This window comes from Thamnophis sirtalis, unplaced genomic scaffold (assembly GCF_051295495.1).
Source record: "Thamnophis sirtalis isolate CommonGarterSnake01/CBP01778 unplaced genomic scaffold, rThaSir2_p1.2 scaffold_4, whole genome shotgun sequence".
In the NCBI taxonomy this organism is placed as follows: domain Eukaryota; kingdom Metazoa; phylum Chordata; class Lepidosauria; order Squamata; family Natricidae; genus Thamnophis; species Thamnophis sirtalis.
Window position 1 is genome coordinate 48,985,343 of NW_028261384.1, and position 27,854 is coordinate 49,013,196.

The 27,854-nt window shown below is 44.1% G+C and overlaps 1 protein-coding gene across 8 annotated transcripts in view; it reads right to left on the minus strand.

Moving 5' to 3' along the window:
* SLC4A7 (solute carrier family 4 member 7) overlaps positions 1–27,854 on the minus strand; it is a 142,106-nt gene that overhangs the window by 84,844 nt on the left and 29,408 nt on the right. For all 8 annotated transcript variants that reach the window (XM_087712885.1, XM_014057075.2, XM_087712883.1 and 5 more), the window contains exons 2-3: positions 14,730–14,811; positions 7,614–7,757 (exon numbers count right to left, since the gene is read on the minus strand). In XM_087712885.1, coding sequence (XP_087569011.1) covers positions 7,614–7,757; positions 14,730–14,811 — 226 coding nt within the window. The remainder of the gene's footprint in view (positions 1–7,613; positions 7,758–14,729; positions 14,812–27,854) is intronic.

Here is a 27,854-nt window from a genome sequence, read left to right on the forward strand (position 1 = left end):
CGCCCCTCCGTTCTACTCTGCTCGCCTTGCAGCCTTGCTGTTCTGTGGTCCTTTGGGGAAAAAAAGATCTGGCCATTTGTCTGCCTGGTGTGGTGCTCAGGAGGAGAGGAGGATGGCACCCTGAGCAACATAATCATCGTTTTGCGCTCCCGATTCCGAGGAGAAGAGAGGCCTGGATGCCCCCCCCCCTTTCCACCTTCTGGCCTCCTTATCATCATAGCCTTCTTCGGACATTGCTCCTTTGCCTCCCCTCCCTAGCTATTGGGGAGCCTTTTACCATCTCCCTAGCCGTTATTGACTCTTCTCTGCCCTGGCCTGTGTCCGATGTTCTGCCCGTAACACCTGTTCTCCCCCGCCCGTCTGCCGCCTCCTATTACTCTAGATAGTTAGATAGAATTAGATAGAGATAGATAGAGATAGAGATATAGGTATAGGTAGTTATAGGCATAGGTAGATAAAGGTAGATAGGTAGATATAGTATAGATATAGTTACTAGGGCAACGTTCCATCGGAGGTTGCACCCAGGCTGTGGGAAGGACTGATAGAGGCTAGACTTAGGGCTAGGGTCAGGGCTTGAGATTGAGTTAGGGCTGGGGTTAGGGCTGGGTTAATTTAGGATTTAGTATTAAGATTAGGATTGGTGTAGGGCTAAGATTGGGTGAGGGTTAGGGTGTAGGTTAGTGTTAGATTAGATTTAGGGGTTGGGGTTAGGAGTAGGGTTGGGGTCGGGTTGGGGCTAGGAGCATTTTGTCATTTGTCATTTGTCATTTTGTCATTTATTAAAATTTATAGGCCGCCCTTTTCCCTGAGGGGACTCAGGGCGGCTTACAATCACAAGGGAGGGGGGTGCAGTATCAAAAAACAAAACAAAATGTGAACAAAGAAAAATAATAAAACACAACTTTCGTTCAGCAATCAAACACTCGGGCGGGTGAATTGGGAACCTATCCCCAGGCCTGCTGGGAGAGCCAGATCTTGAGGGCTGCGCGGAAGGTCTGGATGGTGGTGAGGGTACGGATCTCAACGGGGAGATCGTTCCACAGGGTCGGAGCTGCAACAGAAAAGGCTCTCCTCCGTGTGGTCGCCAGTCGGCATTGACTGGCAGATGGGATTCGGAGGAGGCCCAGTCTGTGCGATCTAATTGGTCGAAGGGAGGTAATCGGCAGAAGGCGGTCTCTCAAGTACCCAGATCCACTACCATGGAGTGCTTTAAAGGTGGTCATCAGTACCCTGAAGCGCACCCGGAGACCAACAGGTAGCCAGTGCAGCTCGCGGAGGACAGGTGTAACGTGGGCGAACCGCGGTGCGCCCACTATCACTCGCGCGGCTGCATTCTGGACTAACTGTAGTCGCCGGATGCACTTCAAGGGCAACCCCATGTAGAGCCCATTGCAGTATTCCAGCCTAGAGATCACAAGGGCTCGAGTGACTGTTGTGAGAGCCTCCCGGTCTAGGAGCGATAGATGATGGTGGCCATAGGGACAAGGACTTGGTATCGGAAAAATCGGTGCTCTCTCCCCCTCCTTCTTGAGCAGCTCAGGCCAGTTTCAGACTTTGGCCCACCAGATTATGGACTTTATATAATCTCAGGAAAGAGACTTCCTTGCATGTGGTCCGCTGATCTCACTTTGGACCTTAAGGGGGGTAAGACTGAACGGTTGCTATCCGTGATCATCAGACATCTATGCCTTGCCCTCCTCCACGTACGACTTCCCTGTACACTACTGACTTTCGGTCTTGTGGCCGTGGACGTCTCTCTGGGACATAGAGGAGGGAGAAGAGCGGAGCAGTTCTCTCTTCATCTTTACACCATTGTTTGATAGCGCACTATCGCAGTGCTCCGTGAATTTTAATGTATAGTGAGTGCTTGTGGTATGATTGTGCTGTATGTATGTACCCACTTTTATCTTTATATTGCTGTATCTGTGTTTTTAAATTGTTGTGGGGATTGCTTGATTGTATGATTGAGGACGTCTGAGAAGGCTGGGACTATAACCGGGTACCTCCTACACTGAGTGCTCTGCAGAAGTGTTAGGGGGGGGGCTAGGTTTAACCCCATCCTTAGAATGTATAATTCAAAGGGCCTGCCAGGGATGTCGGCGGCTTTGGGGGAGGATGGGGGGCCTATGGACACAGGAGTGGGCCGGAGCATTACGGTCCTAACTGGGAGGAGCAGATATGGCGGGGACTTGAGGGCGAGCCATTACCGGGGAAGGAGGGTTCGCTATGTTACAGAGATCCCTCCTTCCGGCCCTATTAGTCCCACTCCAAGGCCAGATGGCGCGAGTAGTCAGGGCCCTGGTCTCAGGCTGCTGTTGCTAAATGCCAGGTCTGTGGTTCACAAGGCTCCCCTTGTCCGGGACTTAATTTTAGACAAGGGGGCAGACCTGGCATGTATTACTGAAACCTGGCTGGGCCTGGAGGGAGGAGTTCCCCTCACTGAGATGTGCCCAGAGGGTTTTCAGGTGCTTCATCAGCTGCGACCCCAGTGAAGGGGTGGGGGAGTGGCCATTGTTGTCCGAGGGTCTTTAGTTCCTCGTAGGATCCCTGCTCCGGAGCTTGTCAGGTGTGAGTTCTTGCTGGTGAAGCTGGACCCTGGGGGTCAAGTGGGCTTGCTGCTAACGTACCTGCCTCCCAACAGCGTTGCAGCAGCTCTCCCCTCGCTCCTCGAGTCAGTAGCCGAGCTGGCTGTTGAGTCCCCCAGGCTTATGGTGCTGGGGGATTTTAACTTGCCTTCGCTCGGCAAGCACTCTGATGGAGCACAGGAGTTCATGGCCTCCATGATAGCCATGGGCTTGACCCAAGTAATTCGGGATCCGACCCACTCGGCGGGTCACACACTCGACCTCGTATTTCTCTCGGAGCAGTGGAGTTGCGATCTTGGTCTGAGGGGTATTGAGATCTTGCCCCTGTCGTGGTCGGACCACTGCCTACTGAGGCTTGACTTTCGGAGGCCAATCCCCCACTGTAGGGAGGAGGAACCGATTAGGTGGTTCCATCCCAGGCGCCTTATGGACCCTTTGGGCTTTCAGACGGCACTTGGTGTTATACCTGATACTCTTGGGACCTTGGTCGCTGCTTGGAACTCGGCGGCGGCAGAGGCCCTTAACCAGATTGCGCCTTTACGGCCTATCTGAGGCAGTGGATCCAGGAGGGCTCCTTGGTTTACTGAGGAACTCCGGGAGATGAAGCGCCAAAAGTGACGCCTAGAGCGCCGCCGGAGATCCAGTAAGTCCGAGTCAGACCAAGCACTGTTAAAATCCTGCATCAGAGCCTACCTCCGGGCAATTTGGACGTCAAAAAAAACATACATTGCCGCTCTGATTGCATCCGCTGAGTCGCACCCAGCTGCCTTGTTCAGGATAACCCGCTCCCTCCTTAAAGGGAGGGATGCGGGCAATCCTCTACAGGGTAGGGCTGAGGAGTTCGTCCAATTTCTCGTGGATAAAGTTGCTCGGCTTCGGGCAAACCTGGACTCCAATTGCGCAGCCAGCCAAGGTACCGGGGGAGGGTCTTGAACGACATCGTTGGATTGATTTCCAGTCTGTTACTCCTGAGGAAGTGGACAAGGCCATCGAAGCAGTGAGTGCCTCCACATGTGTACTGGATCCGTGTCCCTCCTGGCTGGTCGCGAACAGGAGGGAGGTGACCCGGGGCTGGATCCAGGCGATAGTGACCGCTTCTCTCCGGGAGGGGTCCTTTCCCCCCCTCTAAAGGTGGCGGTGGTGAGGCCCCTACTGAAGAAGCCGTCCTTGGATCCAGCCATTTTAAATAACTACCGTTCAGTCTCCAACCTCCCCTTTGTTGGGAAGGTTGTTGAGAAAGTGGTAGCCTCTCAGCTCCGGCGGTCCTTGGAGGAAACCAATTATCTAGACGCCTTCCAATCTGGTTTCAGGCCTGGCTACAGCATGGAAACTGCTTTGGTTACACTGGCCAATGATCTTTGGAGAGCCAGAGACGGGGGCCGGGCCTCCGTTCTGGTGCTCCTTGACCTCTCAGCGGCCTTTGATACCATCGACCATGGTATCCTTCTGCGGCGGTTGCGAAAGGTGGGGGTGAGAGGCACTGTTCTTCGATGATTCTCCTCCTACCTCTCGGACAGGTCGCAGTCGGTGTTCGTTGGAGGGCAGAGGTCGACCCCTAGGCCCCTCAATTATGGGGTGCTGCAGGGCTCAGTCCTGTCCCCCCTCCCATTTAACATCTACATGAAGCCGCTGGGTGAGATCATACGTCGGCATGGGATTAAATACCATCAATATGCAGACGATACTCAATTGTATCTGTCCGCCCCGTGCCAGCTCAGTGAAGCGGTTGGCATGATGTGTCAATGAGCCAAGGTGGCACAGTGGTTAAATGCAGCACTGCAGGCTACTGCTAGATCAGCAGGTCAGCGGTTCAAATCTCACCAGCTCAGGGTTGACTCAGCCTTCCATCCTTCCGAGGTGGGTAAAATGAGGACCCAGATTGTTGGGGGCAATATGCTGACTCTCTGTAAACCGCTTAGAGAGGCCTGAAAGGCCTATGAAGCGGTATATAAGTCTACTGCTATATTGCTATTGCTAATGCCTGGAGGATGTTAGGGTCTGGATGGGGGTGAACAAGCTGGCTCTCAATCCTGACAAGACCGAGTGGCTTGTGTTTTTCCCTCGCACAAATTGGCCAGGGATTCCATCTCTCAGGCTGGGGGGTGAAATTATACACCCCTCAGACAGGGTTCGCAATTTGGGAGTCCTCCTGGATCCACAGCTGACTTTAGATCACCATTTGTCGGCTGTGACCAGGGGGGCATTTGCCCAGGTTCGCCTGGTGCACCAATTGCGTCCCTAACTGAACCGGGAGGCTCTTACAACAGTCACTCATGCCCTTGTGACCTCAAGACTGGACTACTGCAATGCGCTCTATATGGGGCAGCCCTTGAAGAGTGTTTGGAGACTTCAGCTTGTCCAGAATGCAGCCGCGCGAGCGATTGTGGGTGTGCCTCGGTACACCCACATTACACCTATCCTCCACGAACTGCACTGGCTGCCTATTGGTCTCTGGATACGTTTCAAGGTGCTAGTCGTCACTTATAAAGCCCTACATGGTATTGGACCTGGGTACTTGAGAGACCGCCTTCTGCCAATTACCTCCCATAGACCCATTAGATCCCACAGATTAGGCCTGCTCCGAATTCCATCTGCCGGCCAATGCCGGCTGTCGACCACCCGGAGGAGGGCCTTCTCTGTGGCTGCTCCGGCCCTCTGGAACAATCTCCCTGTGGAGATTCAGACCCTCGCCACCCTTCAGGCCTTCCGTATAGCCATTAAGACCTGGCTGTCGCAGCAGGCCTGGGGTTGTTGAGTTCCACCCCTACTCGAATTGGTTGTGCTTGTTGTGTTTTTTTTTAATTGTTTGTATTGTTGTCTTGTTTTTTGTCTTACTTTTTTGTATTTGTTCCCCTCCCCTTGGCTTTTGTTCAGCCGCCCTGAGTCCCTTTGGGAATAGGGCGGCATACAAGTCGAATAAATCCTAAATCCAAATCCAAAAGTGCTTTCTGTCACCCACATCAGAGCTCGGGCGGGCGAAAGAAAGAGCTTCACCTCACTGGTTAAAGTAATTTCTTTCACCCGCAAACCCCAACAACGCTGTCAAGATTAAGATCTCTTGAATTAGATTCTGGCTGATGCGGCGGGCGGCATGGATTGCAGCAGGGACGGCTGCCGATTACAGCCCGATTGCACCAGGGGCTGGGCTGGCGGGGATGGGTGGGGGGATGAGACTTGGGAGTCCTACGATCTTGGCGAGTGGGGATTCCTGCAATGGGATTTGGAGTCCGATGCCCCTGGCGATTGGGGGTTCCTCTGGTTGGAAGAAAGTCCTTCTTCGCGCCAAGTGCTTTTCCCTCCCAACCGCATCCCTCTCGTGTTCTTCGGCCCGCTGGACCAATGGGGGCCCGGGGTAGGCGGAGCCCGGCGAACCTCCCGAGCCGAGAAATTGGAAGGAGCAAAGTTGCGAACGCTCCGAGGATTGAGTAAAGCACCGCGCTCGGAGGAAGTAGCAGCACATGATTGGAGCGGGAAGAGGGGCTGAGTTGGGGCATCCCCCAGGTGATCTCTGGGCTCTCGGCTTCCCCATCTCCTCTCCTATGGGGAGACGTGCATCATAATGTTGTAAGCCGCCCGAAGTTACCTGTGTGTGAGGTGGGCTGCCCTATGCATTTGCGTATGTGCACTGGAGAGAGAGTGAAAAAGAGAGGGAGAAATAATTATATTAATTAGATACATCAGTGTTTCTCCACCTTGGAGACTTGAAAGTGTGTGGACTCCCAGAATTCTGGGAGTTGAAGTCCACATACTTTCAAGTCTTCAAGGTGGAGAAACACTGAGATAGATGATAATGAGATGAGGAAGGGAGGGAGGGAGGGAGGGAGAGAGAGAGAGAGAGAGAGAGAGAGAGAGAGACCATAACTAGATAGACAGATAGGCAGGAGATAGATGGATGGATAGAGAGAAAGAGAGAGAGATAGGTAGGCAGGCAGATAGACGGATGGAGAGAGGGAGGGGGAAAGAGGGAGAGGGATACCATAACTAGGTAGAAAGATAGGCAGGCAGATAGACAGACAGACGGATGGATGGATAGAGAGAGAGAGGATATGTATAATTAAGGTGACCAGACGTCCCTAGCGAGGCCGCGGGCTGGCAGTAACCGCCGCGGCCTAGCTCCCTTCCCTCCCCCCGGTCAATAGTGTCCCTCTTTATCAATCTGAAAATCTGGTCACCTTATTCATAACATAACAAACAGGTAAGTTATAATTGCAAGTACATTTGCTGAACAAAATGAAAGATATTATGAGTAAATGATGGCAATGGAACAATTTATTAGTGGCACATAAGGGAAGTAAATACTCTGGAAGTTTTGTTCCACCACCCATGACCAGTATGATGATGTCAGAAATCTTAAGATTATGAATCACATTAGTGATTTCCAGACATACTACTAATTTTTGCTGTATTTTTCAAAGGCTGAAGTTGCTGAAGAAAAGTTGCTGAAGAAAATGCTGAAGACATGTAGTGTTTTGTAGAAGCATGAGAGGAAGCTTCATTAACAAGTCACCCTTAAAAATCACAATCATCACCTCTCTATGGAAGTGAGTACTGATTTAGGAGTACAATCTTTACCCGTGTAAACATATGGTAGGGAAACAGTCTGCTCTTATCAATGCCTAACTTTCTGGAAACCACTGTCTGGAGAGCACAATGAAGTGAAGTCAAGAAAACTTTGGATGGGAAAAAGGTAGAAAGAAAAATGGGGGAACCCCAAGAAATGGAAATCAAAAGCCTGTCTTGTAAAGAGGACCAACTTTTCCTGATTAGACTTTTTTTGAGATAGAGCTAGTCCCAAGGGCAGAGCGGCTTTTTCCCTGAAAAAGCAATAATGAGATGAAGACTCTAACAATCTGTTCCAGGAAGTCATATCATGTTGTACATCATACATTTAGGAAACTGGAAAAGCTGTTCTTTAACTGAATTACATTTTTTACTTTTATTTATTAAATTTTGCTGCCCATCCTGTCACAACAGACAAACATGAACTCTAGATTGATTATAAATGTAAAGTGTTAACGAAGTTCTTACCATAAGAAGGAGATTCCCGCCCATCTTCTCTATCAGTCTCCTTTTCTTTTCTTCGTCTATGACGTTTATGACCATGATGTCTATGACGGCGTCGACCTTGTTTTCCAAAGGGCACATGAACACCAATATATACAGCTCTATGACCTTAACCAAAACATTATTCAATATATTAGAAATGTAAAAATAATTAAATTGTCCCAAAAAAGAGAAAAACACAGAGCATACTACAGGCTTATAAAACAAATTTGATTTGCAGGATATCCACTGTTGTAAAGGAGATCAAACAACAGCAACAAAAATGATATACCAGATCTGCTAGTTTATGATTATTTAACTTTTTTACCTTAAGGTTTTTAAGGCAGAAATGAAAATGTTACCCAAAAGTGTCATATTGTAATTCATTGTTCGTATTATTAGAAATAAAACATGGTTTATTTTTTAATGAAAATCCAGTGTCTCTTCCCCTTCAAAGTTTATTTTTATATATAATATTTCTGAATTGTCCATGTCCCTCAAAAAGGGACTCTTGGAGGTATATAATAAAGCATCAAAATGTGAAACAGAATGTAAAAATTAAGATGTAAAAAATTTAAATTTAAAAATTATTTAAAAATATTAAGGAGGTAAGAACCTGTTAAAAATTAGTTGACAAAGACAAAGGATGGATTCTCAAGGCACCAGCCAACCCCACTGCATGCTCTTTTGGATTCCCCATTCAGAACTGCAGGGCCATGTTTTAACACCCTTTTCAGAAGGCCAGGAATGTGGGGCCTGTCTCACATTTGGGTGAAGAGTATTCCATTGGGCAAGAGCAATGGCAGAGAAGGCTCTCTCCTTAGACTCCCCATAATTCTTTAACTAAGTCTGCAACATATCTTCCTGCTTGACAGGGTGGGATGGGTTAATGTTATGGGATGAAGCAGGTTCTATAGGTAGCCTGGCCCCATGCCATGTAGGGCTTTATAGGTCATAACCAACACCTTGAATTGGACCCAGAAGCAAACTGGTACCCAATGTAATTTGTGGAGCAGAGGTATTATATGTGCCTTTCTTTGGATACCCAATATAGCTCATGCAATGGCACTTTGCACCAGCTAGGAAGTTTTCAGATGCTTTCCAAGAGTAGTTCCATGTAGAGGGCATTGTAGTAGTCTCAAAAGGGAGATGACTAAGGCACGAGTGAGTAAGTGGAAAGCTTCCCTCTCCAGGAAAGGGTATAACTGGCACACAACATGAAGTTATGCCCTCCTAACCACAATTACACTTGCTCTTCGAGCAGGAGGTGTGACTCCAAGAGGACCACCAAGTTATGCATCAGATGTGTCTGGGGTAGTGTAAATCAATTCAAAACAAGATGATAAACTCCCGGATATGGAGAGGCTCATTCATAGTCACTCCATCTTATCAGGGTTCAGATGAAGTCTGTTGTTCCCACTTTAGCCCCCTAAAATCTCCAGACACTACGAAAGAACATCCACTGCATCACTCACTTCACCCAGGAGAAAGATATATAATTGGATATCATTAGCATAGTGGTGATAGCTTTATCCTGTAGTGATTGGGTATCTTTTCTAATTGTTTCATATAGATGTTAAAAAGGAGTAGAAAAAGCATCGAGACCTGTGGCACTCTCCAAAGTAGGAGCTATGAACTGGACCTCTTGCTTACTATTAACGTCTATTGGAACCAAGCTCAGAGGAAAGTGATGAACTAGCACAAAACTATGCCAACTACTCTAATTCTCTAAATCAGCCCAAAAAACCACCAAAGCCAAGAAATCAAGGAGGGCAAGGAGAGATGAACCACTTCCATCTCACCCCTGCCAGAGATCATCCAGGAATGAAATCAATGCAGTTTTGGTTCCATGTCCAGGCCTAAACCCTGACTGGAAAGTGTCCAAATAATCCATTTCCTTCAGAGTCCTCTAGAATTGCAATGCCACTACCTTCTCAATCATCTTTCCCAAAAAAATTCCAAAAATTCTCCAGAATGCTAGGGTCCAGAAATGGCTTCTTAAGTAGGGGGCATACCCCTCCAACTAGGATGAATTCATCATCACTTGGACCACTCATATACCACCTTCCATTTGATCCATCATGTATTTGTTAATTTATAAAGGCATGATGAATATCCTTTGAATTTAAAATTTAACCATTGGACATAGAAATGTAAGTCTCTGGTACTTTATCATTTGTTTTGTTTCAGATTTTACTTTTCTCCAATGAAGATTCTAAACTAGTCAACTAATATTTAGGAATCTTTTGTCAAATTTAATTGACAACTGGATTAAGAGCCTGGGGACTATGATTTATTGATGAGCCTAAGTGGGAAGCTTGACTGCCTAAGCATAATCCTACTGTCACCACCAAAGGGATCAACAACACACTGGTTCTGACAGTTCCCATATTAATCAAGTTACCAATGTCTTCCTCTAACATTAGTACCAACTAGTAAGCCAGATAGACCACAGACACAGCATTCATTCCCAGACCCAAATCCTAAAGAAACTGCAACGGACATAGGCCACTAAAAGCACATATCTATCTCCTGATAAATATAATGGGAATCCAAGTACATTTATTGTCTTCAACATTCATTATGAAACTTCTCTATCTCCATATAGAGAGAGAACTATGGGCACTTTTCAGCTGCATTAGTTGCTATCATGCTTCCAGATTCAATTCAAGATCTTGTAATTATTTATAAACTTCTTCATGGGGTCAGATTGCTTGCAGGCCATCTCACCTCAGTTGTATCTACTTGTCCTGTTACAAGTAATCTTTGGGTTTCAATGGCAAAAGCGACTGAAATTGTCATCACTAAGGTGATTCAGTCATAAAGCTTAAAGTCACATGATTGTATCACCTAGTGACACCAAAAATAGTAGTTCCAGTTACCGTTATAACCCCATGATCGGTTTTATAATTTTTAAATCATTGTTGGCCACTCAGAATCATGTATACATTTGAGATGGGTGGCCATGTCGAATGAATGAATGAATGAATGATGAATGGATGAATGAATGAATGAATGAATGAATGAATGATGCTATTTCCCTGAGACCTGATGACTTCCCTCCTCTGACCAAATTTATATGATTAGAATAGCAACAGGAATAGCACTTATACTTATATATCACTCCATAGTGCTTTACAGGACTCTGTCAACAGTTTATAATGTCAGCATATTGCTCCCAATAATCTGGGTCCTCATTTTACCATTTGCCAACTTCATAAGGATGAATCAACCTCAAACCTCATCAGGATCAAATTCAGACTATGGGCAAAATTAGCCTGCAAAATTGTATTCTAACCACTGAGCCACCAGGGCTCCTCAATAAAATGTATGGTTATACAAATATTATAAGGCAATACAAAGTGGTTAATCCCTTTTTGGTTTACAGTAGTGCGAATTTTTGCAATTGCACAAATGGCATACTGTTATATGGCATACCAGAAAGTAAACTCTGAGGTTCCTATAACAAGTAAACAAGGATCTAAAGTTAAAAGGATATGAATTAATTGGGTCACAACCTGAAGAAATCACTTCCAGAAAAAGGTTTGAGGTGCCATGATGATACTCTTATCATTCTAATGTCAGAGACACAGGGAATGCCTATTATGGGTGAGAAGCAAAGTTTTCAAAAGTACAAAAGCCATTCAGATATCTATGAAGAAATGTCACTGTACTATTACTACAATCTAATCAGGGGTGGGCTCTGGCAGACACTACTGCCAGTTCGCTGATGCGTGTACTTCATGCACATACACAGTGCAATTAAAATTGTTCTGAGCATGAGCAGAACTGAAAAACGAGATGGCAGCACCAATGGCGCCACCCAGGGAACCATTCAGTGGCATGGCAGGCCTGGGTCACTGATGGTTCCAGCAACCCAGGCCGCCAAACCATTACTGGTTTGGCTGAACTGGTCTGAACCAGTAGGAAGCCACCACTGAACCTAATTAAGGAAATTAATAAAGTAAATAAATAAACAAAAAAGGAAGGTAAAATTTAACTTATTAGTGACAAAGTCAAGTTTCTATCTACCGCAGTAACTGCCACAATGTTTTTGAAGATTTCTTTATTTATTTAGACTTTTTCCAGATACATTATTCGTTTTCTCCTTTATCAAGGTAAGGGCATTTATCCTCTTCCTATCATCTAACACTACACTAACTGACAGCTTATTTTTATATTAGCTTAAGAAACAACCTAGTGTCAAGTTAAATTTCCGATAACTTAATTAAACTAATGTTGCTGGGAAGAAACAAGAACTGACAATGTTTTGAAAGCTGTACTAAATTTTAAAAGCCTTCAGAGAAAGATGTTTTCAGTACAATCAGAATAAAACTGTTTCTTCAAAACTAAGTTTCTTTTCCCCACAATGGATGAATGGCTGCCAAAAACAATGGAGTTCGCAAAGATGGCTAAATTGACTGTTTTGATTAAAGGAAAAAACCCCTTTATTTCTACTTTGAAACTACTTCTGAACTTTATGCTTGAGGTGGAAAAAAATGAAAATTTGATTTTGGATTTTACTGATTATATTGATTTGTTGTTATAGAAATGGCTAGTTTATATTATTATGAAAAAGTAAAAGGTTGAGGGTAGATGTTAATGCCTTATTTTACTGCACCAAAAGAGTCGGAAGTCAATGCCTTTTTTTTCTTTTTCTCCTTACATTCCCCTACTTCCCTTTTTCCTTTGTCTTCCCTAATTTCTCTAATATTTACTTTTTTATTCTCTTTGTATGTCATATTATAAATTAATTAAAAATATATTATAAAAAAACTAAGTTTCTTTGTGGAATGTAGCTTATTTGTGATGAAAAGCTAAACAGCTGTGTTTTAATGTATTAAGGACATCAACTCTTTGTTTGGTTTTATAAATTGCACTATTGTACAAGTTGTTTTGCCAAATACGTTTTATAATTAAGTTTCCTATCAATTGATTTGATACTAAAAAGAAACTATTAAAGGAGTAGAAATAGATAGGAATTTCTTTGGTAAGAAATTCATTATTACCACTGTTATACTGCTAAATCTAGTTTGAACAATGTCTAATATTATTTTCTAGCACAATGAATCATATAGCTTATTTTAGCAGGAACATTAAAATCTGAATGCATTCCAATTTGATTACAAATGTATCCAGCTGTCCTGTGGCTTCTTCCTGATTGTTTGGGTTCTAGAATCACTCTTTCTGTTGATGAATCAATCATTATCTCAAGAAGGGAGCTGGAATTCTTTCCTTTTCATTAGTCAGCCTCATACACACTAAAATTCTCAGAACTCTTTACCAATTAGCCATGCTGTCTGGGCTTTAGAAAACTATCATCCAAACCATCTGGAAGATAGCAAGGTAACTATCCCTAGTATAAAGCATATAAGTTAATTATTACCTAAATTTCAGAAAGCTCACCTGCACAACAGCTGTAACATACAGATCCCATACAAAGCCTGTTACAGTATTAGCTTAAATCACTATTTATAACAGCTTTAACATAATGTAGGATACTAAATATAGAACAGATAGCTCCAGAGGTAGTTTGGCTTGATCAGATATGTCTTTATCCAAGGTCATTTGAGAAAATGTATAAAGTGTATTTGGTTACTAAGGTCATAAACACTGAGATTTTTTTGAAAAAAATTAATATTAACCACACTTATATAAATTTCACATTATACACACAAGACCATTTCAAGTCAACTGATTTTTATAAATACTTATAGAACCTAAAATAGCATAGTTGCTAATTTCCAATGCAACAAATGCAAATGTATAAAATTGATATTTTTAAAAGACATTCTTATGCTAACAATGAATTCTCTCATGCAAATGATTTTTGTTTCAGTTTCATTGTTGCTATATGTATTTGAGTTTATGTATATTTTTTGACAAAAGTATGTGAAAAAGTACAATAGTTACTTCAAAATAATTGTTTTAAATTATCAGTACTATTAAATCCAAACAATTATATTTGAATAAAAAAATGAAGTAAAACGTAAGCTAACTGCCTCTTTCTCATTATATATGCTCTGAAATTGTACTCTATATGCTGGCACAAGTCATTTTATCAAGGTTTTTCCAGGAGCCCCATTTTAATATAAGTAAATGCTCATTCACTTCAAAAAATTTCAGCTGAAGCCTTGAATCCTTAGTGCAAATTATTTTAAATACCACAATCCTAGTTTTAAATGTTTGACTAAAATTTGTAGCGAGCTTCCTTCTATCACATTTTACACAATAAAAGATTTCAATTACACTGACTCATTCAACTATGATATAATCTTTTCTAAATAGTTATCTAATAAAGTTGCTTCATTTTCTCCACAGACAACAAGCTAAAAAAAGAAAGGTGAAAAAGACAGTGAAAAGCATGGAGATAGTATGTCTATAAATTAGTACTCTAATTTTAATTGGTTGTATGAAGAAAGTGCAGAGTATTCATATGGCTCTCTGGGGTATCTTCCTTAAACATTTTACTACAACTCCATTAATAAAATATATTGAAATCTAGGCTTATTGTGTGGAGCTCAATAGTGTCAGTATTGCATTGCACTGAAACATACTATGTAATATAGCAATGGCCACTGGGAGCACCAGTATTTTTGTGTAAACTGAAATAGCCTACCAATGAGAGAGAAGAAACAGACAAGCAATTTTTCATAATCCTTTTAATTCCTCTGGATAAGAAAGTTGAAAAGCTCACTCAGGTTTCTTGTTCAAGTGTGTTTGCCCTCTGTGTAACATTCTCATTTGGAAACTGATTACCAGCCAAGAACTTTCAACTCTGTCCTTCATTTCCAGGCATATCACTCTGAAATGGAGAACTACTTAAGAGAACTCTTCAGCTGTGGTGTTACTGTTGCTTCCAGCTACATAAAAGTTCACTCCTACTTTCTCAAGTAATTATATATTATGAGGAGGGTATGACAAAACCAAAATTTTGGTTTAAATATAAATATCTTATTAATATTATGTAATGAGATCACTACACAGCCAGAAATTCCAAATAGTACTATAAATTATAAAATACATTTTTTTTTTACAAATAAGGTACTGGGATTCCTCATTTATTTATATTTAGGTTTGAAAAAGTAATTTAATATTTACTTTCTAATTCTTCTTTCTCAAAGTTTGTGTTGATAGTAGAACTGATTTTGCCTGTATCCACAACAGCTTCTTCATCATGACCCTAGAACAAAATAAAAAAAAATATTTTTTTCATTTTATTTTTCTTTCTTTTCATTCTATATAAACCATTTGGCATCCTTGATGCCATTTTTATTTCTGATGCATTTCTCAGATAAACACTAAGCTACTATGATAGTACACATATTTTTAATAAAACAGTCAATTAGGTATTTTTCCTCCTAAACCTAGGCAAACATAGTATTTCATGGTTTATATCAAGGTAATGTTAAAAAGTAGCAAATAATTATATCTACAGTACTATGGATTCTTGAAATGTTACATATCAAATGTTTGATAATTTATGTTTACAATTCTTAAATACTCATACTTTATCAAAGCTAAAGATTTTTAATGTCAGGACTCTACATCCATTTCTTTTCTCTCACACTAACAGCCTCACACAAAAAAATGTGCTGATCATTCATAATATATAAAATATAGATTTCTACAAAACTGACTTTAACATTTCATGTATTCCCTAGTTAGAAGAACCTCTACTATTAGAAGATGGTGTTAAATCACCATTCTGGTCATTAGCAAGTTGGAGGGCTGGAAGGATTGATAGAATGCCCACAGAAGTATGGCAAGCAACAGAAGTATCAATAAAGGTCCTAACTAAGCTTCAGCAGCAAATATGCAAAACACTGGCTAACAGATTAGAAGAAGTCAGTGTACAGTCCAATACCAAAAATGAGACTTAATAGTGGGTGCAAACTATCATACAGTACTCTTAATTTCATAGACTAGTAAATTTAGGCTTACTTCTGCAAGGTAAGCAGATTGGAGTCCTACATGGGAAAAGATATTTAAGCTGGCTTTGCAAAATTGTTTCAATTCACTGATATTATAGAACAATTTGCATAACTTAATCACTTTATATCAGGCCACAATACTTCAATAAAATTAAGATCCCACTCAGATATACCAAAGCATAAAATCTTGATATAGACGCACTATTGTGGTTTTACGTTAAAGATAATTGTGCTGCATGATTCATGTTTAGTTAATCTTTAGTTCATAAAGCGATAACCTGACACTGTCCCTAGAATTTTTGTTACAATCCAGGGTACATTTTTTTCAATCATTAGGATACCTCTCTCCAAACCATAAAACCTCTACCATCTTTCACAGCTGGGATGAACTTCTATTGAAATGCTGTGGTTTGCTTTCTCCAAGCATAACATTTTTCATACGTGCCCCAAAGTTCCATTTCCATCACATCTGTCCATAGTGCATTATCTGAAAGCAATTAAATCACTCAGGTAATACTTAGCAAACTTGAGATAAGTGGCAATATGGTTTCCCTCTTGTTATCTTCTCATACACATCATTCTTGTACTGTGTTTTCCTTTTAGCGGTCTGATGAACAACAGATAATGCAAGAATGCAGATTCTTTGCCAACCCTACTCTGCTGAAGGGTTCTTTGTAATGTCCCGGGTAACATAAACCTTGCTTTTGTGGTGATTAATGAGGGAGGAAGAATCGCTTATCCTAGGAACTCAGCAACTGAACTCAGTTGCATTTTCTCAATTTGCACATTATCTGTCTATAGATTGATTAAGGCAAGTTTTCAGAGATTTGCATACATTCCTTTGTTCCACATATAATTGACTTCTGTACATTTGTGTCATGAATATCAGAATTTGATTTAATAGCAAATACATTCTTTTTATATAGGAGCTCCCTTAAACTCACATGTTCTCTATGATGGGGAGCGGGAGATGCTACCATTGGACTGTTATCAATCCTGATTGGTCCATACACTGAGAGAAAAGTGTTGCAGCAATGCCTCTACTCCTCTTGCCCAGTTTCCTCTCAGTCTACGGTCTGACAGATTCTTAGTTGGGTAGCAATGCAAATATTCAATTAATTGACAAAATAAATTGAATCAATTTGGTTGATTTTTCCAAATTTACTTTAAAAATCACAAATTGATTGTTGCTGTGACAGAGCGGGTATCGGGCAACACTGCCGCTTCGCAGAGGCGCCGGGTCATGTTTGGTTTAATCTGGCAGCCAGAAGCTCCACGTGGAAATTATTGAGGTAAGAGAGCTGCTGGGTTGTTATTTTAGTAAGTTGAGATGGCTTGTATGGCTGTAGCCCTATATATCGGGAAAAGCCGCAGTTTAAACTGAAACCTTTTTCTGATGAGCTTTCTCCTTCCCTTGCAGTGAGCCGGCAGATCACCACACCACCTCATTGCAACTAGCTAGTTGCTGGTGCTTGTATTGCCTTGGCCTGGTTAGTTTGGGGGCTTTCTGCAAGATTAGCCCCAGGAACCGCCTTAGCCCCATGAACGAGCACACGGTCTCCTGCCATTTTGAATGAAGCGGGCGGCTATTAATTGAACTAGGTGGTCATTTTGGTTACTATAAAGAGCGGTGGCCATTTTGAGTAAGCCACGAAGCATTTGACATTTGAGGCTTGCTCCTTGTCACCTGAAGGGACAATTAGGAGACAAAATTTGTAGCTGACTATAGGGGCTCAACTAGGTGGGAAGGAGAGCTCCTATTGAGTGGCTTAGCTCCACAGGAGTGAATAGTGGAGTGTGATTGACAAGAACAGAGTACAAAATGACGCCCAGGCCTGAAGTTCCCTCTTCAGCACAGGGCCCAGAGGACAATGCCAGACCTAACACCAGGGCCAAGGCCACAAATGCCTCAGCCATCAACCACAATGAGCAGTGCAGACAGCATGCCCTGGAGAAGCGTGTGGCCTGGGCTGAGCGCCTGCTACGGGAGCAACAACAACGTGACTCTGGTCCCCCTCCAGGGCCTCCAGTCCTGGTTCTTCCCTCATCCCATCTCCAGTTAGGGGTAGGGGATTCAGAATGGACATTTCCCTTTCCCCCTTTGTCTCACTCAGGGCTATAAGGGGTGTTATGGAAAATCCCCTTGAGGGCTCCACACAGGATTTCCTGATTTCTCACCCTACCTTAGCATCACAATTGGATCTCCCTGTAGTTGAGGAACCAGATTAGGATTACAAGGCCCTGCAATGTCTTCCTTCCAATATACAAACGTTGATTGCCTCTGCTATCTCATATGGTATAGCTTCAGGTTTGAAGCAACAAGAAAAGCAGGGCCAGGCCCCTAAAAAATCCCAAAGTGAACCAGTCTTACTTCCGAATGTAGACAGTTGTACTGAGGGTAATGATAGGCCTGGTTCTCCTTCCTTAGCCAGCGAGGGCTCAGTGACAGGTGAAGAACCTCTCTGTGGGTTGGTGTTGTCCAATGATAAGGATTCAGGGAAGCCAGATACTCTGGCTTTTGCTGGTCTCTTTCAACCTTCTCTTTTTAAGCAGCTCTTAGGCAAGGCCAAATCTACAACTAAACATGGCGGCAGTTCTTCTGTTCCTGACACAGACCCTCACAAGGATTTGAAGCAAACAATGCTTGCTAAAACTGCCATTGACAAGGAGGAGGTTCCAGCCCCACCACTCTTTTTAGAGGTGGTTAAAAATCAGTGGGCACACCAGGGTCATTTCCACATCCAGGGGCAACTCATAGACGTCTTTACAATGTTGACCAGATTTTCTCCCAGGCCCTCCAGGTGCCTTCTGTTGACATGCCAATCATGGCCCTATCATCTTTGGCCACAGTAGTGTCGGGAGATGTAGTGGACAAGCTGAAGCCTGAAGACAAAAAGGTGGGACTCATCTTACATTAAGGGGTTCCAGGCTTCAGCTTGGACCATAAAATCAGCAGCCACTGCCTCCTTCTTTAATAGAACAACATTATTGTGGTTACAACAATTGCAAGAGCGCACTTCCCCAGAGGATGTCGCATGATAAAAGACATCAGCAAAATCATTGCAGCAACACAATATTCAGTGGATGCCACCCTTGACTCTGTAAAGTTTGCCTTCCGAGCCTGGTCTGCCCCTGTAGCATCCAGACATCTTCTCTGGCTTAAGAACTGGCAGATAGATAATAAATCTAAATTCCATCTAGCATCTGCACCATATGCAGGCGGGTCCCTTTTTGGTGAGTTTTTGGATCCCATTTTAGTGCAGAACAAGGAGAAAAAGAAGGTGTTTCCATCTACTACCAAACACCAGGAGAACCGTCCTGTTCCTTACCGCAGACGACCCTTCTTCTGTCACAATGAACCTGAATTCCAGCAGAACAGGTACTATGGTTCATGAGGGGATAGATTCCAGAACTGGAATTATTTCCCTGACAGGAATAGGAACCAGGGGCAGTCTAGACAGCTCTTTTGGGGGAAGGCAGTCACCCCTTCCACTGACAGAAGTGAGTCTAATCCCACTCTTCCCATATGCGGCCACCTGTTTCACTTTGTGTCACAATAGTAACACATAACGATGGATGCTTGGGTCCTCGCAATTGTACAACAAGGGCTCAGACTGGAGTTTCTCTCCTTCTCTCCGAACCTCTTTGGGTCCTTCCCCTCTTCTCGGAACCCTGTAAAACGTAATCTTATAAGACTCGCAATCCAACACTTACTAGAAATTCGAGCAATAGAACCAGTTCCATTGGAAGGAGGGGGGTTTTATTCCAACCTTTTTATAGTCCCTAAGAGTTCGAGGGGGTGGAGAGCGATCCTAGATCTGAAACATCTGAACAGATATATTGTGTAGAGATGCTTTAAAATGGCCTCATTGAGGTCAATTTTACAAGGAATAAGGCAAGGTGATTTCATGGCCTCTATAGACCTCACTGAAGCATATCTACATATTCCGATATTGCCTTCTCACTGTAGGTACTTCAGGTTCGCTCAGGATGGGTCTCATTATCAGTACCAAGCCTTGCCATTTGGGCTGGCCTCAGCTCCAAGGTCATTCACCAAGGTCCTGGCAGCATTGGCAGCTTACCTTCATTCCATCCCAGTGAGACTCCAATGCTACCTTGATGATGTCCTAGTAGAGGCCCGTTCCTTTGATCAAGCAGTGGAGGATCTCCACCTCACCATTAACACCCTTCAGCAGGTGGGGTTCTCTGTCAATTTTGCCAAGAGTCACCTCACTCCCACCATGAGAATACTGCATCTAGGAGCAATGATAGACTCTGGGGCAGGGTTGGTTTTTCTGTTACAGGACCATCGGTCCAATCTCCAAAAGTTAGTATGTAAAATATGTTCCAAGCGGGCGGTCTCAATAGTAGACCTTTCTAGTCTCTTAGGTACAATATCACCAATAGGGATTGTTCCCTGGGCGTGTTTTCATGCCAGAACATTACAGTGAGCCCTAATCCCATATCAGAGGGCGATGGTGAGCAATTCACTTTTGGCCATTCCAGTGTCTCCGCAGGTCCGCCTGTCGCTCTCTGAACCACTCAACCTAGGATCACAATTCAGAGAACCGACTAGAGTAACCGTGACTACAGATGCAAATCTTTACAGCTGGGGTGTGCTAATGGGCTTGAAGATGGCACAGGGATGCTGGTCTGCCATAGATCTATGTCACAACATAAACTACCTAGAGCTCAAGGTGGCCTGTCTAGCCTTACATCACTTCCAGCTGGACTTGCAACACAAGCACGTGTTACTTCTCACTGACAACATCGCCACAAAAGCACATGTGAACAGGCAAGGTGGGACTCACTCCAAAGCTCTGTGGACAGAGACACACAGACTCATTTCGTGGACAGAGACACATGTGGCTTCGATCATAGTGGACCACATCTCCGGGACTGCCAATCATCAGGCAGATTGGCACAGTCTGGCCACAGTGGACCACAGGGAATGGCAACTCCATCCGGATCTTTTTCACAGCATCTGCTGCCGATTCGAGATGCCAGTGATAGACCTTTTTGCAATCCCGGAGAATGCACAATTTCCAAGCTTTGTGAGCAGATGCCAGATGCAAGGAGCTGAGGACAAGGATGGTCTGAGATGCAGGTGGCCATAAGGTCTCCTATACACTTTCCCCCCCAGCTCCCCTTCTTCCAGGGACCATCAGGAAGATAGTGTTAGAGGGGGCAGAGATAATTCTACTAGCGCCAGACTGGCCCAGGAGACTGTGGTATGTGGATTTGATACAACTATCTACATCCCCACCTTGGAGAATCCCCAGGGAGGATATTTGTCTGTGCCAGGGGTTCTTGATACACCTGGAGCCCCACTGGCTCAAACTAACTGCCTGGCACTTGAATGGGACATTCTAAACAGAGCAAACATTTCTGCCAGGGTCATCTCCACATTGGAGGCATCCAGGTGACCATCGACCACAAGGATATACAATGTCAAGTGGTCGGCATTCGTAAGATGGTGCGAGTCAAGGTCCATTTCTCCATCTGAAGCCTCGATACCACTGGAATTTTTGCAGGATGGATTAGACAAGAGTCTTGCCCACAATACCTTGCACTGCCAGATAGCAGCGCTCTCTACTGTACTTCCCAGGGAGGATCAGGTTCCCTTATCTCACTTGCCCCTCATCAAGCAGTTGTGAGCCGCCCTGAGTCCCCTCCGGGGGGAAAGGGCAGCATATAAATAAAATCAACAACAACAACAACAACAACAACAACAACATCTTTGGCCTGCCACACTCTCTCTTATTTTACTATGCTGTTTCATTAGTGGGGAATTGAAAGGGGGAATAGGAAGGAGTAGAATGTTGTCAAAATAAAACATTCCTTTCTAAAAGCCCAAGATCATTCTTTGTATCTGCACCTCTGACCTGACCCAGTCAGCATAAAGTATCAGTGAAGAATTAAGAATCAAGAATTGCTTCTCTGAAATTCTTCCGAAGTGCAAAGGAATTTGTGGAGGAGGAATTTTCAAGATTTATAGCATCTGGGAAGATGCAGTCACAGCCGGAGGGGAATGGAACGGAGCGGGCTGGAAAGGCTAATTCTACACATGGCTGGAGAAGACAAGATGATTGGAGCCTTCCAGACCAACTTGTGCAGCCAAACATGAGTGAAAGTTCCCCCTCCTTCCCCAACAAAATCACAGCAATATACTTGAGTGGGGATAATTGCTCCTTCCATACAGTGATAAATGAGCTGAGCTAACAGGAAGGGATTTGGCCAGCATCTCTTACTAGTCAGCCACCAATATTTGGGTTGCAGCCTGTGAATCAAGCACCACCAAATTGGGCTTTCTTCCCAAGTTATGGATAGGAGAGATGTCAGTGGACTCCAGCCCCACCTCAGTAAATGATGCTATTTCAGATAACTATCCCTGGCCAGAGCCAGGGACTGGGGATGCCACCAGGTCCAGCTCCCCCCAGCCATGCCTCAACAGGCTTTTGCCCAATGTCCGCTGGCTCCCATGCCCCCACAGTTCTAGGCAACATTTGATGTGACCCCAGAGAAGCTGGCTTACTTCCTGAATCGAATCTGGGCATACATTGATCAAGTATTGTGATTGGGGCACAATACCCTTCTGATAGAGTGTTGATTCAAGAAATAGCTGAAGGGATGAACGAAGGGGAGTTGCGCATTGGATAGCGGAGCTCCAAGAGGAAGCAGCTCCTGAGCTAGATGATGCAACTAGGTCCATCCAACTAATGTGTGCCCGATTTAGCGATGTGGCCCAACACATGGACGCAGAAGAATTGCGACAGTCTGGTCATCCTGTGAAGGGGTTAGTTTGGGAGTTCCAGAGAATAGCTGGAAGACTACGATACTGGTCAGAAAGACTCTTGGTCTACATATTCAAAAATGCCTTAGATCCCAAACTGAGGGAAGCTTGCGGAATAAGGGGGGTCCCAGAACATATCCAAGATTGGTATATCACTGCAATCATACTTGACCACGAGATTAACCCTCATCGGAAGCCTGCTGCCAGAATCCCTGCTAGGAAACCTTTGGCCTGCCGAACACAGATGCAACGAGTTGAGAAGCTTCCACCCCACCCCCATCCCTTGGGGGGGCAATAAAATGTTGCCATTGCTGTCAATTCGGCCACAGAGCATCAAAGTGCTTGGCTCCAGCCTCAATATCACAAACGTGTACACCAATTGCCAGCACAGTAAAGAGAAGGCCCCAGAAGCCACCACAAAAGAGTCATCTGGGCCAACAATCTCAGGAGGTGGCTCCCCAACCTAAGGTGATGAAAAGTCCAACCATTGGGGAGACATCGGAGGAGAGTAATGCTGAAGACAACCCAATGGTGAGTGCACCCATCTGCCCCTTTACTATAAAATGCAACCTTCAAGTGTCAGAAACAGGAATGGAGGGGGAAGTTGGGGCAATTGTGGACACCGGCTGCATCCGATGCTTAATCAGCATGTTGATTGTGGAGCAGCTAGGCATATGCATAAGACCTCTAAGGCATCCCATTTGGTTTGAGCAAGTGGATGGAACACTAATTGAAGGGGCCTCAGCCACGAAAATTACCGAGTTGGTAAAGTTAATGATAGGCCACCACCATGAATTCCTCAGATTCATTGTAGCTCCAAGAATGCAGGAATCAATTATCTTGGGGCTTGTATGGCTGGACAAGTGGGTGCCTACAATAAAGTGGGACGACAGCGTTAGGAAATTGATTATCAGTTTTGGGCTGTTACTACCGGTGGAGCCAAAAGGCCACCCAGGAACAATTGACCCCAACAGCCCAGACTGTCCGGAACCTGCAGAACCTGCAGCAGACATCAAACCCCCAGGGATCCAACAAGTACCAAAAGACTACTGGGACTCGGCGGAGGTATTCAGTGAGGAAGATTGCAACTATCTTCCCCCTAATCGCCCCACAAATTGTGCAATAAGCTTCAAACCTGGGGCTACATTACCAAAGCCAAAAATGTAATTCCATGACTCCAAAAGAGATGATTGAATTGAGGAACTACATCAACATCAATTTGAAATGGGGCTTTATTAAACCAGCAAAGTCAAAAGTAGTGGCCCCAGTGCTCTTCAGAGAAAAGAAAGATGGCGGGGTTCATCTCTATGTTGATCTGCGAGCCTTGAATGCGGTATGTGAAAAGAACATCTATCCTCTAACCACTTCCCCTCATGAAAGATATGTTGAACCACTTGGCTAAAGGAAAAATCTTCATCAAGCTGGACTTGAGAGAGGGGTACCACATATGGAAAGGGAGATAGCAATAGCAGTTAGCAGTTAGACTTATATACTGCTTCATAGGGCTTTCAGCCCTCTCTAAGCGGTTTACAGAGCCAGCATATCGCCCCCAACAACAATCCGGGTCCTAATTTCACCCACCTCAGAAGGATGGAAGGCTGAGTCAACCTTGAGCCGGTGAGATTAGAACCGCTGAACTGCAGATAACAGTCAGCTGTAGTGGCCTTCAGTACTGCACCCTAACCACTGTGCCACCTAACCACTGCGCCACCTTGAGATGAGTGGAAGACTGCTTTTAACACCCCCTTGGCAGTTTTCAATACAAAGTGATGCCATTTGGGCTACAAGGAGCATCCACAGTCTTCATGCAGTACATAAATAAGGTGCTACATCAGCACCTGTACCATGGAGTGCTCGTTTATCTAGATGACATCTTGATCTTCTCTGAAACTCTAGAAGAACACGTAAAGCTGGTACAGCAAATCCTGAAAAAACTTCTGGCCGCCAAGCTATACGCAAAGTTGTCGAAGTGTGAATTCTACAAGACCTCATTAGATTACTTGGGTTATCGCATCTCCAACAAGGGGATAGAAATTGATCCAGAAAAAGTGAAAGTTGTGTTAGACTGGAAACCTCCAAGCACTCACAGACAACTACAAAGCTTCCTTGGATTTGCAAATTTCTACAGGCAATTCATTCCAACTTTTGTGGAAATTGCCCTCCCATTGACTGAGCTATTAAAAATGGGGCCTTCCCCAATGAAGTCAAAAGCAAACCAATCCCTGAAGTGGACAATGGACTGTCAAAAAGCCTTTGGGAAATTAAAAAGGCTCTTTGCCCAAGAGCCCAAACTGCAAAACACCGACCAAGCAGGACCATTCATAATCCAGACGGATGCCAGTGATGTAGCAATAGCTGCAGTGCTACTGCAAAATAATAAAGAGGGCCACCTCTTGCCGTGCACTTACATCTCCAAGAAACTCACCACAACTGAAAGGAAATGGGCAATTTAAGAAAAAGAAGTGTTTGCAATCAGATGGAGCACGCTCATGTGGAGACATCTCCTGGAAGGGGGGGGATATGCCATTCGAGATCTGGACTAATCATAAAAACCTCGAACCTCTCCAAACCCATCGAAAGTTATCCTCCAAACAAGTTCACTGGGCACAATACTTCCAAAGGTTCAAATTCAAAACTAAACACATCCCTGCAGGGAAGAACTTGTTGGTGGATGCTTTATTGAGAAAACCGCAGTACGACAATAAGAAGGAAGACGTTATCCACCTCATCATTTCTTCCTCTCACCAAAAGATGGCTCAGGTCCAGGAGTGGGTTCCTGCCAGTTCTAACCTCTTCTATAGAAGAGGTTCCACAAATCTACTGTGCTGTTTAGAACCAGTTCCAGCTCCCTTCCCCCACCCATCCGCACCACGTTTGCCTTGCCTGCTGCTCACTTATTGGCTGGCTCACCAATCGGCCCACCCACCTCTAAGAGTCCTATCTAAACCTTAAAGTCTTAAAGCTGTCAAGTTTGTAAATTCCTGGGGGTTTTTCTCTAAAGGTTTAGGGGTGCAAGGGTCTTGTAACTTGACAGCTTTAAGACTTGCATGCTTCAAATGCCAGAGCTCCTGAGCCAACATGACTGGAGAAGGAATTCTGGGAGTTGAAGTCCACAAGTCTTAAAGCTATCAAGTTTGAACACCTCTGGGGTTTTTTTCCTAAAGGGTTAGGGGTGCAAGGATCTTGTAACTTGACAGCTTTAAAAACTGTGTGCTTCAAATGCCAGAGTTTCTGAGCCAACATTTTGGTTGCTAAGCAAAAGCATTGTTAAGTGAGTTTCAGCACATTTTAGAAGTTGGCCACACCAGTCACATGATTGCCAAGCCACTCCCACTTGGTCACATGGCTGGCAAGCCACTCCCACCCAGTCACATGGCTGGCAAGCCACTCCCACAAAGCAGACCACACCTACAGAAGAGGTTCTAAAAAAAATTGAAACCCACCACTGCCCAGGTCACTACCCAAAGCCAGGATAAACTGATGACAGAGCTCACAGCAGCACTCCTGGTGGACCCATGGTTCAACAAAAACAAGGACATCCTAACAATTAGCCTGGAAGGAGTCCAAACTGTATGTCCCTGCAGGGTTGAGGCTGGAAGTCCTACATGCGAAACTAGGAGGCCACTTTGGATTCCTAAAATGCTCCACCTCACCAGGCGTCAATTTTGGTGGCCAAAGATGAAATTGGAGGTGGAAGATTATGTAAAAAGCTGTGCTACTTTCGCAATGATGAAAATATGGCTGGGGAATCCCCCTGGACTACTACAACGAGTGGCCAGCCCTAGCCAACCATGGGAAGAAATCGCAATGGACTTCATTATGAAGCTCTCAGACAGCAGCAGGAATGGAGTAATCTGGACAGTTATTAATTTGTTTTCCAAGCAGGTGCATTTCATCGCTTGTTCAGGGTTGCCGTCCACAAAGATATTAGCAAAAATGTTTGTGAAACACATTTATCGCCTGCACTGGGTGCCCAAAAGGATCATTTCAGACTGTGGAGTTCAATTCACCACCAAGTTTGGGAGAGAGTTCCTGAGACCCATTGGGTCTACACAGGACTCAGATCAGCGTTTTATCCCAGCATGAATGATGCAGCAGAGAGGCCCAATATGATGGTGGGACAATACATCTGGTGTTATGTGGACTATCAGCAAGACAACTGGTCGGACTTGCTACCCTTCGCCAATGTGGTGTACAACAATGCGGTCCACAACAACACTGGATTAACTTTTTTCCAGATTACCAGTGGCATGGAATTTGTTCCCATGTCTGAACTGCCTAGAGAACCTCCCTCCTCCAAGTCTCTGAATGAATGGATGGACACACTAAAGAAAGGATGGGAAATATGAAGAAAGCCCTAGCAGAAGCCTATAAGAAGCAAGCTGATAAACCGCTTGCTCCAACCCCCTTTCATGTGGGGGACAAAGTTTTTGTATCTACCAAATACATAAGATTAAGAATGTCTAGCAAGAAACTGGGCCCAAAATTTCTAGGTCCATTCCCAATAGTGAAAATAATTAACGCAGTTACAGTTCAACTCAGTCTACCCAGAATTCTAGGGAAAATTTACCCAGTATTTCATTGTAGCTTGTTGAAACCGGTAATTGGGTCCAGCATAAGACCGTCCACCCAAGATGCCCCTCTTCCTGTAGTGGTAGAAAGGGAACCACATTATGAAGTGAAAAAAATCAGGCTGTATAGGGGTCACTTACAGTATTTAGTGCATTGGAGGGATACCCTTTGTCCGAAGCCTTTTCACCCTGGGTGAAAAACCGGGTCCTAAAAGCTGATAAATTAGTAAAACAATTCCATGAGAAGTTTCCTGATAAGCCCAAGGGTCCTCCTGGGTGGGGGAGAGAGGTGGTTAATTTAGTTATGTTAACTTTTATGTTATTCTCTTTTCAGGAAACGTTTTTCTTCTGAGGAGAGGCTGCCTGTCAGGCCTGCAGTCATATTGCTTTTAAGATCTTTGGCCTGCCACACTCTCTCTTATTTTACTATGCCGTTTCATTAGTGGGGAATTTGGAGGGGGAATAGGAAGGAGTAGAATGTTGTTGTCAAAATAAAACATTACTTTCTAGAAGCCCAAGGTCATTCTGTGTCTCTGCACCTCTGCACCTGACCAGAAGTGGATGGGTGGAATAGCAGTGGCAGTGGAAGATTGGACCATGTGTTGGACTTGGGGGTGTGGGGGGAAAGATCATGAACTTTCAACTGGGTGGGAAACCCCGGAAGCTGTCAGATTCAGGTTTCCACAGATGTACCAACATGTCTCTCTTAATAAATTGGAACTTTGAGGAAAGCTCTGACTTGAACTCTGATTTAATTTTGGATGATATTTGGAATGCTGACAGCATCCTTTGAACATAGAATGTTACAGCAGGTAGTGGCTCCCACAGCCGCTACAGGTTCATAATTTCTTCCCCACCCTATGGACGGTAGCTTGGGTACATCCCAATGGTAGCACCTCCCGCTCCCCATCATAGAAAACAAACGTTG